We start from the raw sequence: 16,273 nt of genomic DNA, 5'->3' as shown, positions 1-16,273 counted from the left end.
TGTTGCAGACTTTCTTAAAGTCTCTCAAAGGTTCACAGAATGCAAACAAGCAGCATCTGGCTTCAGCATGTCTCATACCTCTGCCTGAGCAACCCTAAGCCCAGCACTAGTGGCAGCTGGCCTAGGATCACAACTTGGCCTCTCAAGGCACCTCTAAGCACAGCATGGGCGGCAGCCCATCTGTGGATTGCTTTATGGCTCACGACAGGTGGCCTCAGGCAGGGCACAGGCTGGGCTAAACTTGGTCTGCAGCAGGTACCCTCCAGGTGGCCCTGGGATTTCAGCTTTGAACTGAGTTGCAGCATCACCTGGCCACCTCCAAGGATGACACTCCCAAAGTGCACACTGGGAAGGCACCAGAGCCCCACTAAAGCGAATTCTTCTACAAAGGGTCAGCCCCTCCACAATAGCTCCCTCATTGTAGTCAAAGCCATTCCTCACAACCAATGAACCTGAGGGTCAGTCCCTTCCATTGACATGCAAACAGTAGCCAAGGTTCAACTATAACAGGAGGACACACACAAACCACACCTGGAGCACACACATCACCCATAGCTGGAACACCAGGCTCTAGTGACCAGGCAGACTGTGGCACTGGGGCTCACAGGACCCCAACTACATAAGGCCAGGAGATATAGCTTCCCTACTTAATATAAAGAAACAAACACAGGGAGGCAGCCAAAGTGGAGAGACAAAGAAACATATCCCAATAAAAGAACAGAACAAAGCTCCAGAAAAAGAACTAAACAAAATAGAGACAAGCAACCTACCAGATGCAGAGTTCAAAACACTGGTTTTAAAGAAGCTCAATGACCTCAGGGAGAACTTCAACAAAGAGAGAGGAAACATAAAAATGGAGATAGAAAACAAAAAAGAACCAGTCAGAAATAAAGAATACAATAAGTGAAATGAAGAATACATTAGAGAGAATCAACAGTAGATTAGATTAAGCAGATGGTTGAATCAGTGATTTAGAAGATAAGGTAGCAGAAAACACCCAAAAAGAACAGAAAAAAGAAAAAAAAATGAAGACAGTTTAAGGAGTCTCTGGGACAATATCAAGTGTACCAACATTTGCATCATAGGGGTACCAGAGGGAGAGAGAAAGCAAGGAATTGAAAACTTATTTGAAGAAATAATGACGGAAAATTTCCCTAACCTGGCAAAGGAAATGGATATTCAAGCTCAGAAAAAGCAGAGAATCCCAAACAAGATAAACCCGAACAGGCCCATACCAAGGCACATCATAATTAAAATGCCAATTCTTTAAGGCAAAACAAACAAAAAAAGATAAAATATATGAATAATAAAATGGCAATAATTACATATCTATCAACAATTACTTTCAATGTAAATGGATTAAATGCTCCAAACAAAAGACATAGGGTGGCTGAATGGATAAGAAAAAAAAGATCCTTACTTATGCTACTTACGAGAGACTCACTTCAGATTGTAAGGCACACACAGATTGAAAGTAAAGGGAAGGAAAATTTATTTCATGGAAATGGAAACAAACAAACAAAAATTTGGGCTAGCAATATTTATACCAGACAAAATAGATGTTAAAATAATGGTTATTACAAGAGACAAAGAAGGATCCAGTAATTTTATTTCTGGAACTATCCGAAGAAACCTAAAATGCTACTTTGAGGGGATGTGTTCTTCCATACGTTCATTGCAGCATAATTTACAATAGCCAAGATATGAAGGCAACCTGGGTGTCTCCGAGTGGATGAATGGATAAAGAAGAGGGGGTTCATATATAAAATGGAATATTACTCAGCCATTAGAAAGAATGAAATCTTGCTATTTGAGACAACATGGATGGACCTAGAGGATATTGTTCTGAGTGAAATAAGTCAGACAGCAAAAGACATATATCATATGATTTCACCTGTAAGTGGAATCTAAAGAACAAAAAAAAGCAAATGAAACAGAAACAAATAGATACAAAGAACATTTTGATGGTTGCCAGATGGGAAGGGTGTTGGGAGTGGGTGAGAAAGGAGAAATTTGAGAAGTACAAATTGGTGGTTACACAGTAGTCATGAGGATGTAGGGATAGCATAAGGAATATAGTCAATAATATCATAATAACTATGTATGGTGTCAGATAGGTACTAAATCTGTTGGGGTAATAGGATGGGAGGTTGGGGAGCAGGGTGAAAAAGGTGAAGGGATTAAGAAATACAAATTGGAATTTACAAAATAGTCAACGAGATGTAAAGCAAAACATAAGGAATACAATCAATAATATGGTGATAACTATGTATAGTGCCAGATGGGTACCAGTCTAATTAGGGGAATCACTTCTTAAATTATATAAATGTCCAACTGCTGTGCTATACACCTGATATAATGTATAGTATAAGTAATATAGTCAATAATATTGTGATAGTGTGATATAGTGTCACACGTTTGCTGGACTTACCATAGGGATCACTTAGGTATATAAATGTTGAATAACTATGGTATATACCGAAAACTAATATAATATTGTACGTTAGCTAAATTTTAATAAAAATTTAAAAATAGGTGGAAGACTTGAACAGCTATTTATCTAAACAAGAAATACAGTTGGCCAACAAGTACATGAAAAGATACTGAATTATTCATCAGAGAAATGCAAATCAAAATCACAGTGAGATATAACTTTACATCCATTAGAATGGCTACTATAAGAAAAACAAAAACAAAAGAGAAAATAACTGTTGGCGAGGATGTGGAGAAATTAGAACACTCATACCTTACTAGTAAGGATGTAAAATGGCTTAGCTCTTATGGAAACAGTTTGACGATTCCTAGAAAAGTTAAATTACTATATCCCTCCAAAAGTTAAACCATATTCCTTCTTTTCGAGAAATCGAAAAAGATAACAATATGACCCCACAATTCCACTTCTAGGGATACACCCAAAAGAATTGAAATTAGATACTGAAATACGTGGACATGTTTGTTTATGGCAACATTATTTGCAATAGCCAAAAGGTAGAAACAGTCCGTGTCCATCCATAGACGAATGGATAAACAAAATGTTGTCTATACATACAAAGGAATATTATTCAACCATAAAAGCACTGATATATAGTACAACCGAAATGAATCTTGAAAACATTTGTTAAGTGAAAGAAGCCAGACACCAAAGGTCACATATTATATAATTTCATTCATATGAAATATCCAGAAGAGGTAAATTCATAGAGACAGAAAACTGATGGTTTCCAGGGCTTGGAGGGCAAAGGGGGTAAGGGGAAGTAATTGCTCAATGATTTTCTTTTGGGGTGATAAATGTTTTGGAGCTAGATAGAAGTAATGGTTCCACACATTGTGAATTTACTAAATGCCACTAGATTGCTGACTTTAAAAAGAGTTAATTTTTTGTTACGTGCACTTCCCTTATTTATGTTTTTTAATCACCTCTATTTGAAGACATTAGAGAGTGATCAAGATAGGACCTGCTAAGCCCCAGTCCTGAGGAGAAGAGAAATGAGCATAAATGATTCCGACATTTAGTGTTTCCTCTCCATCAAACCATTTGCTGATTCTAAGCATCAGCTCAGAGACTAAATGACGGAGATAAAGGAAGTAACTGACAGAATCAGAAGCTCAGCAAAAATTTTCTATAATCTGATGAGGCTAAGAGTAGGTCTGGGATAGGGAAAACTTAGAGTTTTCTAAGGAAGAAAGGCTCAAAGAATTACAAACTGAAATAAGGATGAATTAGAAATAGATCATCCTCAAATAGACAAACTTAGCTACAAATCACTTCATTCCTAATTAAATTAAGGCTCTGTGCTCCTATCCCAAAAGAATGCCAGAAGCAAACTCGAATCCTGTCTTGAGGAGGATAAAAAGTCATCCAGGTCTCTAATAGTAATGAAAGTGTTTGTCAAAGTAATAACACCAAAGATGGAGTAGAAAGAATGGACTTTAAAGTGGAGATAGCAGAACAAACCATCTATCATCAGTTTGTGTGAAGGCAGGGAGAAGTCAGAAAGACGAGACAACTTAGACTCAGAATCATAACGGGGGCACCTAGGGGACTGTCGTGGTATAAATTGAGTGGGACGTAACACAGGAGGAGTAGGTTTCGGAAATGAAAGAGCTAATAAGTTTGGATGAGGATTTATTACACTTTGAAGTATCTGTGGATTTGTTCCAGGTGGAGATGTGTCCTATTACAGGAAAAGAGTCTAGGAAAACAATATTTTTTATATGTCTGGACCTGACTTTTTGGATTTGCCATCACTGGGCAGGCTGAAGACGCATGATGTGAACGCCACCTGTTAAAGTTCATCTGAAATAGCTATGTGGTGAAAGTCTAAAATGTACCAATAGCCATGCTGGTAATGAGCTCTTCTAATCACATAAAGGGAAAGTGAATTTATACAAGTGAAAAGGAAGTATTACTTTACGTATTTGAAGTAGAATTCATAAAACTCAGTCGTTTTTCAAAAATATATATGTATATCTCAGTATAGTTTTCTCATTCAACTAGAAACTTGATGATACTCAAATATCAGTATATGCTGGAAATATATTCTCCTCCTCAGTTTGCAACTCTACACAAGGCATTCCTGTCTCAATCCCGGGTTATACACAAAGTTTTAATAATATTTGAAAACTGTGTATAACTAAAAGATTTACATTTTCAATTGTTTGCCAGCCTTTATCTAATTTATATTTCTCTGAACATGCTAAATTCTGTTATTTTCTTTCTCCCGGTATATCTACATAAGAATTCATTTCCAAAGAATTTTGAGAAAAAGTGACTAATAAATCAGCTCTACATCATAAAATAAGCAAACAATTCATGTAAAATGGTTAATCCATTTAGAAACAGATTATCTAAAGTAACATATGCAATTCCTACATTCAGTACGAATATGTAGTTTATAAGTATATTATTTTATACATTATAGTAGAGAAAGAGTGGCATAAATCTAAAATTTGTGGTTATATTGAATACACATGAAGAATGAATAAGAAGGGAGTTACAAAGCATTTCATGAGGGGAAAAGTTTACACCTGGGTTTTGGCAGAAAAGCCAAATGTTTGATTTCGGCTAACTTTTTATTTGATATTTTTAATTGAACTATGTCCATTTTTAGAAAAGTGGTGAAAGAGGATAAGAGCCAGTCAATAACAACTGTTCCAGGATCTTAGTGCGGCTATTTAGATTTCAGCCCATAATCCTGTCCTGCTCTCAGAGTTCCCTCATGCAGAGAAAAACCATGTGAAACTCGATAGAGGCTCCAAGTGAGAGTCTCAAAGAGAAACAGATACAGGCTTGGGAAACACTGGCAGGGAACAGGGTATGAGCGAAAGGAGAAATACATTCTGCCAGGGACATGTTCCTGAAAGGTACAAAAAACAAACAAACAAAACCAACCTTGGAGCATGAATTAAAATCATAACCAAAAGTTTATAGATATGAATGGATCATGTGGAAAAAGTAGAAGGTGACCCCGTTGATGCTGTTGGAAGCGGCTGGAGATAAAACCCAATGGTGCATTAACATCTTCTGTATGGCAATTTAACAAGAAAAGGGGTGAAATTATTTTTCTACAAAAATTCACTAAGACGTAAGACCTGTAGCCATAATCAACGATATTGGCATATCCTAGATTGGTAAAATTATTCCTTTATATGTTCCATATAAAACTAAGTAATGGGAAATGTACATTTGGTTATATTTTGAATATCAATAAATCCTTAATTGAAGGCTATAATATTTGTTTGTTAAGTATGAGTAATTTGTGAAATGTTATTTTAACTGTGGAAGAGATACACCATTTTGGCTGGCAATTTCTGCAAAAGGTATTTCCAACGTAAAGCTAATAATACTTATCATTATACCCAACTTTCAAGACTTGGGTTAATAGAAATTTTAGAGAAAGCACTATGACCAATAGTAAAAGGTAATTCGTTGACTAATGACATAGTAGCAATTGAAATATAGACACGAGGTAGAAGCAGGAATGGAAAGCAAGCATTTTTCCCAAACAAGGGGAAACCTAGCACTGAAACCAGTTGAAGACATATTATGAATTTCTAGTAGAAAGTCAGGGGTATGATACTGAAAAATAAAAACTTATATTTAAAATAAAAACATAAATGAACAATGTGTCAGGAAAAATTATATTTTTTATAAAATACTATTTTTATTGGTCTAGTACAGCTACTAAGGCAAAGTTATACAGTACAAGTATTATGTCTTTAGTGTCTTCATCTTCTCCCTTTGTTCAAACTCTCCTCCCTTTCTTTTCATGCTTCTTATACTTATGAAAACAGATACTTTGTATTTTCATTGATCATTTCCTGTTTAGGAGGGAAAATGATCACTGAGTGACTTATAATGTGGTAATCTCCTAGAAAAAAATTGTGTTTTCAAAAGCTAGAACTCAAAGCAATAGTTTCCAAATAGAACAATAGTAAATACTTAGGGAGATTAGGGGACCAACCCCCCTGGGTCTCCCCAATTTCAGTCTATGTTCCAGCATAAAGGATTTGCTAACAATTGAAATTGTCAGCAAATTCTGGTTCCTTCAGCCTTATCAGATTCTCAGGGTCAGAGGATAGAAACACAAATACTGACTTTTGGAGAACCCATTTCACATGCATCTTTTTACCTAGCTATGTTTCTAAGAACAAGAGAGAGAGGAGATAAGTCTAGACGTAGTCACAATATCAAGGTCAAGGAACGGTTTCAGAATGGGAAAGCGTGGCGGAAGTATATAAGAGGTTATAATTAAGATTCGCCCCAGAGGATGAGAAAATGTTAACCAATTCACAGTAATAACTTTCCAAATCTTAGTTGGTAATTCTAATCTTTTGTGCAATGAGAAATAAGATAACTGAGCTAGCTGGAGTTGATAAAAGAATAAGCCCTCCCTCTTTTAATCTCTTGGCTTTAATAGATCCACTAGATTCATGATGAAAGAGGGTCCTTTTAGATATCCTGTTTGTGAAAGTTTGTCTTGGCTAGAGGGGCTGAAATTTTTGGTGAGACCAAGAGGTATGTAAATTACAATAATTTGCTTATCTAATGACTTTTTTTTTTTAGATTCGATGGATTAGATTAGGTAGGTTAATAAGGGAAATCTTTTTTACCTAATATAATTGTTTAGGGGAGAGGCGATTTTTGGAGTGGTCAAAACACAGTCTTTGGGGTTCAACAGGCTTGACTATAAGCCCCAACTCTGCCGTTTCGTGGCATGTGCATTTAGCAAGAGGCTTCAACTTGCTAAGCTTCAATGATCACGTCTGTAGCTTAGGACGATACTGGACTCAAACTAATAGAGCTGCTGTAAGGATTAAATGACATATGTATTAACCATATTACAAATAGCAAATAGGTTACACAGAATAAGCAATAACAAAGTTAGATTCTTACAATGATAATGAAGATTTTTTATTGTAGTAGACATATCTATACCCATACTCTAAAATTTGAGAGGTTTTCCTGTCTTGCTTTATGTGTGTTAGCACAGTATGAAATGAGTATGTCATCATGAATCTGTAGTAAAACTGTGAAAGCCTATAATAATTTTACTTAATATACTTCAAGAAAATAAGTTGGTCGTTTTGCCCTGCAGGGAGCCAGAAAACTCCGTTGAGGATTGAGGACTCTTCACTCTGATAATAAAATAGATTCCATTTAGTAACTATGAAAAACGATTTTGACTAATTTTGCAAAATTAATTTCTGTATTTTGAGACTGGTAGTCATATTTTTCAGTTCACTTTTCCTCCTTCATGAGCTTTTCAGAAAAAAATATAATTGAGGAGACATTTTAATGAGAGAATATAGAACATTGAGGTAGCCTATATTCTTGATTTAAAGTAAAGCTTATTCCATTGTTGATGGTGGAAGTAATTTTAAGTTTTACAGCTTTGTTATGCAATCTGACCTTTGCAACACCCCTAAAATGGAATGCTTACATGTCACATTTAAATTCCATTTTACAATATGGTATGCCATTCGTTTTCAACAAAACATAGTCATTTCAGACAATTATAAGCTTGACACCTGATTTCACTTTAACAGCACCTGCCCAGAGCATAATTAGTATTCCATTTTTTTAAAAGGACTTCCATACTGCACAGATGGCATTCCTCATACCAGACAAGCAACAATGTATATTTGGAAACCAGCCAAACTGTCTGCAAAAATTGTGAGAATTTCAAGAGAGGCATCTGAGCAGAAGGAAAAGGTTCGCTTTTTCCTCAACCCATAAATGAACATCTGGTAAAGCCTATTCTCCTTAACTTTTCTTTCTACTTATTCTCATCCAACTTGGTATATATTAGTGCAATTTCAAAGACTATAACCAAATTTTTGTTTTGGCTGTTACACCCATATACTGCTCATTAAAAAAGAATGTTCCAGAGCTACACTTTACAACTAATTTAGATTTACAGATATTTCTTTGAATGGACCTCATGTCATTTCATTCATGCATTAATTCGAGAAATGTTTATTGATTGCTACAACTTGTCAAGCTCAGAGTCAGTGTTTATAATTGTGCAAATTACGCATTGAATGCCTCCAGGGGGTGTCATTCACTTCACAATTAGCATATAGGTTTACAATGATCATTATGGTCAACACGAGTTGTCGCATTCTAATATTTTGAGGCAGGAGTACTCTTTTACAATTCACCCAAATTCAGGATATGTGCTGGTGGTGGGGCCTCCAGGGACACCCACCGTTCAAGGTGCTAGAGACAAAACAAAGAACACAATAGGTGCAGCCCTGGTCTTATGAAGCCTGAAATCAATAGGGGAAGAAATCAGCAGATGTTTACCTAACAGCTAAGAAGAAAAACAATATACTTAAAGGGGTAGCATTTCGTTTAAGATCAGGGATTGCCTGTATGAGGAAGTGGAGCCCTACAGGAAATAAGGTAATAAGCACAGGATAGGTGGGGTGGAAGAACATTCCAGGCAGAGGGACTAGGGAACATAAGGTCTGAATGAAAGAAGAATGAATTCAAATCAGATGAATTCTTCTGCAATAAAGTTCATGATACTTTTATAAAATTTGTAATGTCATGAACCAATTTGTCTTTTTTTTATTGAACATATAAGAAGTACTTTTTTTTTATTTTGTCATTTTAGATAATATGAACTCTATTTTTTTCAGTTTTTTAAATACCAAAACATTCTCTTCCATCACATAGATCTGAGATCATAAAACATTACTGTATTCTAATGTTGGCAAATCCAAAGAAAATTGAACTCTGCCTTAGAGAAAGTGAAAGCCAAGCAAATACTTTACCTGGAATTAGTAGCTCAGCTTTAAATATGTAGTGTAGCTCCAAAGTTGCATTAAACTAAACAAGTAATGATATATTTTCAAAATTAACTTTTGGACTAAACATAAAAATGGTATAATATTTAATGTTTTCAACTATCACTATCACTTACACATATATAAAGGACAATGTATGTTCAAATAATTCTAGGGTAATGTAATTGTTCTTAAACCTTGTGATTTCTCTTTCATTTGAAGAAAATATATGTTTACATCAGTGAATTTAGTTTATAAAGGGCAGAAATATCAAGTACAACCTAAAGTTGATTAATATATGTTCACATCACTGTATCACCCCTAACATGAAGTGGATATGACAATAATTCATATTTGCAAATTTATTCTGTTTTGGAAATTGTTTCTGAAAACCATCTTGAACAAAATTAAATAATATTAATGAATATTTACTGAGCTGGCTGAATACAATTTGATACAATCAAAATTTTTCTTGGAATTTTCTTGATCCAGTGTAAAACTGGATTAGAATAAAAGTTAGCTATAAAAGAAAAAAAATACATTTACTCTTGTAAATGAATTCTCGATATATTAACCATTTTAAATGTCAAAATGAGAGTACTGTAAAAATGTATGAAAATAGGGAATTACTTAGATAAAGAAAAACCATGCTTAAATCTTGAAGTGCATATTTTATAGGTTTCAGAGTTTGGTGTAGCAATCTTTTTTTTCTGGGGCCATTTTGTTCCTTTGTCCACTATCTCTAATATTATTTTACAAGGACTGAAAGCAGAATTGTTGAGGCACCCATGAAAGGGACTGTTCTTCAATATTCTGGTCAGCTTAAGTCAAGAAATGTAAAAACATGTCAGAAAAACAAACACTTTTATAACAGTGTTTGCAGATCAATCCTGCAGATTCCTAATGTTCATAAGATTTAGAATGTTTAGAATATCAAACTAATTGCTAAATTCTCAGTAGCTCTGAATTTGTTTTTATACATAAATTGGTTTTTAATGAAAGAATGCAATAAAGATAATATACAACTATTACCCAAATCGTTCAAAGACCTATGCCAATTGCACATTTGTATTTAATAGTTTAAACATTGCATTGTAATCTAAATACCACTCACCTCAAATATTAACTTATTTTAATACCATTTTGTTAGAAAATAGGTCACAGCATAAGTGACATTTTATATACATATATGTATATATATGTACACACACACACACACACACACACACACACACATACTTAGGCTCACCAGCCTAAGAATATTTAGAAATTAAGGTGAAAACATTTTACAGTAAACCTTCCTAGTCACAGACTTAGGACCTTTTGTCATCTTGCTGCTGATTTTATTTTATTTCAGCTCTACAGTTTCTTCTCAATGTTTGTAAGAAGAAAATTAGCATTTGCCACTATCAATATACCAGTGATTAAAAAAAAATGTTCCTGAAAGCTAGTAGCATTAAAACCATAAAACATATATTTTTATAATATTTTTTCTATTTTCCCTTTAATATCATCCTATTATCCTAAGGAAAGCCCTTATTGAATTTATTTTATGTAATGTCATTCAATAGTGTACTAAAACTGTGGTTGGGATTATTTTTAGTGCATTTAGTTTGTTTTGGAAAAACAAAATGGCAAACTCAGGTCATAGGTCTCTGAAGGAGAATACACAGGCGGACAACCCTAGGTAAACATGGGAAGTAAGAGGTAATTGGGGTCACGTTAATAATGAGTTAAAAATATGTGGATCAGCTTTCGGAAAAACTTTGTAGTGTGTTCATCCCTCTGAATCCTGCTGGAAAAATGATTCTAGCCACGATTCCATACTATTTTCAGAGAAAGGTACTTTCATGCTATATAAATTTCCACAGAGCTGCAAGGACTGAGATGGGATTATATGAAAAGAGCATTATGTAAAAAGATACCATAGCAAGCCAGGATCCTAGTATAAAATGGAAAACATGTAAAGTTCTTTTAGATTTTGTTATTTCTGGAGTAAATTAAACCAGATAGTACATGAGAAAAATCTTAGGTTTCCTTACAGGATTTTAATTCTAGAAGAATGTTGAGGTATTATCTAGCAACAAACAGATGTACTACTTTTATGATAGTGCTAAAATATACCAAAAGACAGCAAGTTCTTCTAATTAAAATTCATCTAGCCTGTTGTTTACTCGTCAGTGCGTCATCACTGTGCTAATGTGTTCCAGCATTTTAAGTGTCGGATCATTTTAATCCATTATGAATAAAATGATGCCCCCTTTTGGTCAGCAAGCGGCTTGTACTGCCTAGTGATTCTGCATGTTCTCTGGAATTAAATTTCATTACATCATGTTAGAAGAGTTCACAATTCTCTAATAAAGGGCCTGGTCCACAATTCAAATGCCTCACATTTCCTAAATGTCCTGTGTATTCAGAATCACATTTTCCTTACATCATTTATCACACGAAATTGTAATTCTTATATCTTTCTTTTTGGCCTCAGCCCTCAGCTCCCTACTTAGTTGGACCTAAGAAGTCCTTTCCTCTTATTTTCTGGAAATTATTTTCCTGCCAAAATGAATTACCCTTTACTTTGTCCCTATTGAAATCAATTCAATTTATATCTTCTCACTTCTCCAATTTGTCAAGATGTTTTGAATTTAAATCCTACAATAAGAATGTCAGTCCACCCAAGTAGATGTCATCAGTACAAATATACTTTGTGTTCACTCAAGTGATTGATAGAGGGGTATCTGTTTTATGCCTGGAAGATGTCAATCTGCATAGTCTTCCCTCCAAAGTTAATTTAGAAATATTGCTAACTGCTGTGATACAATTTATTACACAAAGGGAATAGTTATATAATCTAATTATTTATTTCTTGAATTCTCTCTATATATCATGGTAGACTCAGTAAATTAAAATCAACTGAATCTATTCTTTGTCAACCTCACAATTCTAAAGGAAATGAAATCAATGAAATAATGAGGTTTTTGGGAATTTTTACCAACTCATTTTCTCTATTCCTATTTCTAGTTAATTAGGAGGGAGGGGAAGCTTCTGTATGTTTCCATACATCTCTGGTTAAAATATGGAACAAATGGAAAACGGTGTTTTAAAGTTCTAACAGTAGGACTTAGCTATCCCATGAGTGCAATCATGCATGATGCAAAATATGTTAATATAATCCTTGACTCTTTTATTGGTAATGTCCATCAGGACTGACAATTTTGATTAGCTTATTCAGCTTATTTTCACATCAACAACTGTGGATATTTTGACTTAAAAATTATTCAATTAATTCGTATCTATTTACACATAAGTTTAAAAATGTATGACTCTATCTATCTCTTTGTGGTAAATAATATTATTTTTTCTCCAACTTTTATCTTTGCTTTCATAAAATACACAAAGAAATCCATTTGGCATATTCTTCAAATCAGGAAAATGGCTTAATATATATACCTATTCTTATATGACCCTTGATTACCAAAGGATTGACTTTTTCATAGTAAAACAATTCACAAATAAAAAAGTAGATGGTTCATTACTTTATAATCATCTGGATTTACACAAGTACAGGTGAATTTGGGACTTTCTTAAGTATTGATATTACCTATAAAAATTTAGGAAATCACAGTAGGGAGACCAAATTTATTTACAAAGGATCATTTATTAAACATTTTTTTTTACAAAATACAAAGATTGTTGTTCTGCATGAATACATCATATATGAAAAAATAATGTGTTTTTACTGAATTTTTATTTGAAGACATTCAGAATTTTATTGTCTATCAACTTGAGGAGCCAATTTTGTTTTGCAACTTGTCTAACACCATCAACCAATCAGGGGAAACCGTTTTCTTGTTAATTAAATGATATTCATAATAGCTAACATTTTATAGAAATAAAATCAGAGAATGTCTGTCATAAAAAGCTCTTTCTGCAAGGTAACTGATTTGCCTATGATCCTAAAACATTTTTTTCAAGCTATAAGATAGGAAGAATTGAGGAGCTAGGTAATTTTTATAATAATGTATTAGCAGCAGTTGATAGGAAATGCAACATAAGATTTGTTTTGTCTGTGGTACAAGAATATGTCCTATCAGACTCTAATGTATTTTCCTCTACTTGAACACAAGTAAGCATGTGCTGATTGTTTCTGGGATGACAAAATGTATAAAAAGACAAGAAGCTGGTTCTGGTTGTCATCGTGAGCTCCTTTTTTTCATCAGCTAATATGAATGCTTTGCTAAACTTAGTGAAGACAGGAAAATGACTTAAGGGTAATATATACAGAGTTAAAATACATTTTTTATCCACTTAAAAGTAATTTCAGGCACTGTGGTTGTTCAGGATAAAATGTTTCATGGTTTATTCTTGATAGCAATTTAATTGTCAGTGCAAGCTAAAGCAAATACCTGCCCACCGTCATACACATCACCTCATCCATCTGGAATGTTCAAAGCAAGTTCATCTTCTGCATCTTCATTCTGGCGGCCTCTTGACTAAAAATATCTCATAGTCTGCTCATTGACAGCAATTTAATTTTCAGTGCAAGCAAAAGCAAACACATACCTGTTCACTGTCATACACACCACCAACACATCTGGAATATTCAAAGCGAGTTCACCTTCTCCATCTTCCCTGTGGAAGCATCTTTAATAAGGGGCACTTAGTGTAAAACCTTCTACAAATGATGAAAAAACAGACTAGAGATGCCTGGATTTAATAATATTAGAAAGCACTGTCATAGTCATCTCTCTGTGTAAACGCTGTTTGAGTAAGGCTTGCCGTCGCAACATTCCTTTCCTGAGAATGGAGCTGATCCTCTCGGTGTGTATCATAAGTGCGCATGCTCTGAGCTGTGGTCACTGTCGTGGCTGTCTTCGTTTGCTAGAGAGTCCCCTGTTTGCTGGAGGGTGGCTGCACCAATTCCCGAAAGCTCTGAAGGGAGAAGTGTTCCTTTTTTCACATTCACCAGCTCCTTTTCTCGAGCTGCAGCTCCTTGCTGTCCTCCTTTTACTCTTTTCCACTTCATCCTCCTGTTCTGGAACCAGACTTTCACCTTTAAGAAAGAAAAGGAACAAACGAGCCAAAGAAAGAAAATTAAATGGACATTTTTTTTCCTCCTCTGTTGTTGTGAATGAAAAATATTACCTCCTCAAAGGCTTACACAATGACACTGAGAAGGAGTGCATATGAATATAATCCAACATTGAATTTAATCAAGTCCTAGGTTTGTGATAATAATTTTTAAACTTCAGAAAGTGCATACAAAGTACTGTTTCAATTTTATGACATGCAATATAAAAATTAGATAAGAAAAAAAACCCTATCATTTTAGGGGGGAAAAAGCTATCATTGTAGGATGCTCAAAGTTAATTTGGCTTTATAAAGAGTTTCTAGGGCCGGCCGAGTGGCGCGATGGTTAAGAGCTGGCTTGGGATGCCAGAGGGCACCGGTTCGGATCCCACATATGAGGGCCAGTGACACTGCCCTCCACAGCTAAGATGCTGAACAACAGCTCAACCTGGAGCTGGGCTGCTGTGAGTCGGTGGCTACGTGTAGGCTGCAACCCCTGCTGCAGTGGGTTGCCATGGGCTACCGTATGTAGCCAGCAGCCAGCGTGAGCAGCCAGCGGCTGCAGTGAGCAGTCGTCCAGAAGCCGGCGACTGATCTGCCTTGCCCGGGAAGAGTGCAATGATGGTGCCAACTTGGGCCAGTGAAGCAACGTCCTCCACAACTAGACTGAAGACCAAAACGACAACAACTTGTCTGTTCCCCTTCCCCAATGCCCCAGCGCTGTTCCCCTCCCCCAATTCCCCAATTCAAAGAGTTTCTAAAAATTTGAGGTAACATTCCTTAAAATTTATTTTTCAATTATATTAGTTTTTTATTAGTACTTTTTATTTTTTATATTAGTATTTTTGTTATATTTCAGTATCATATTCGTTTCAGGTGTACAACATAGTGATTAGACATTTATATACCTTAGAAAGTGATCACTATAATAATTCTAGTACCCCTCTGGCACCATACATGTTTATAACATTCTAATAATTGTCTTGGTCAAACACCCTTTGCCCCATCCAAGTCCTTTGACTTGTCATCTAGCTGTCAATTCCTGAACCAATTCAAAACATGCTCGGGGAGCTACCCATGAAGCTATATCTGAAAGGTCATTCTGTGCCATTGTAGTCCCCGGCTGCATTCACAAAGCTTTATTTGAGCATTCCACCTCAGAGTGAGTCCATCTTCTTTTGAATACTTCTTTTTTCTGCCTTTCATACATTTATTTTATTTTGCAAATATGTTATTCCAATAATTTCCTAAAAATAGGGTCAAAATAAAATTTTTTCGCTAATATTTTTGAAATACTAATACTTAGCTTATATGTTCTTGCATTTGTGTTCTGATAAACATGTGATAGAACTTCTCTGAGTATACGTTCAGGAGTTGCATCAACAGGTTACAGGGTATATGAATGTTCAACTTAACATGACAATATAAAAATTTCTTTTTCCAAAGTTGCATCAATTTAATCCCTCATAGTCCTGTGTGTAAGAGCTCTTACTGACCCACATCTTTGCCAACATCTGGAGTTATCAATCAATTTTTTTCCAATACAGTGACTATAAATGTTATTTACACATGTTCTTATTTTGTATTTTCTCATTACTAATGAAGCAAAGCATCTTTAACATATTTATGGCTCATTGGAATTTCCTCTCTTCTCAAATGCCTCTACCTATTTGATTTGCATTGAATTATGTTTAATTTAATTTTTATAGACTTTAATAATATAAATGCTAATTTAATGCTTGGTGGTTACATGGCTTTTACCATAGTCTCTCAATTTATTGTCTTTTTCCTTTCCTTAGAGAGTCTTTTGATGATCAGAAACTCTAGAATTTAATATATTCAAATGTATCATTTGTTTCTGTTATGCCTATCAGTTTTATGTCTTAATGAAGAACATTCTTTCTGCTGAGGC

At 34.8% G+C, this 16,273-nt stretch overlaps 1 protein-coding gene across 1 annotated transcript in view; it reads right to left on the bottom strand.

Annotated features, from left to right (window-relative positions):
* Window positions 1-12,929: 12,929 nt before the first annotated feature.
* MEOX2 (mesenchyme homeobox 2) overlaps window positions 12,930-16,273 on the bottom strand; it is a 69,701-nt gene continuing 66,357 nt past the window's right edge. Inside the window, exon 3 of the mRNA XM_019659888.1 lies at window positions 12,930-14,344. Within this exon, the coding sequence (XP_019515433.1) occupies window positions 14,120-14,344 (225 nt within the window). The 3' untranslated portion in view covers window positions 12,930-14,119. The remainder of the gene's footprint in view (window positions 14,345-16,273) is intronic.

The sequence above is a fragment of the Hipposideros armiger genome, unplaced genomic scaffold (assembly GCF_001890085.2).
Source record: "Hipposideros armiger isolate ML-2016 unplaced genomic scaffold, ASM189008v1 scaffold_305, whole genome shotgun sequence".
NCBI classification, from domain to species: Eukaryota; Metazoa; Chordata; class Mammalia; order Chiroptera; family Hipposideridae; genus Hipposideros; species Hipposideros armiger.
This window is presented reverse-complemented; position numbering and strand designations above follow the sequence as displayed.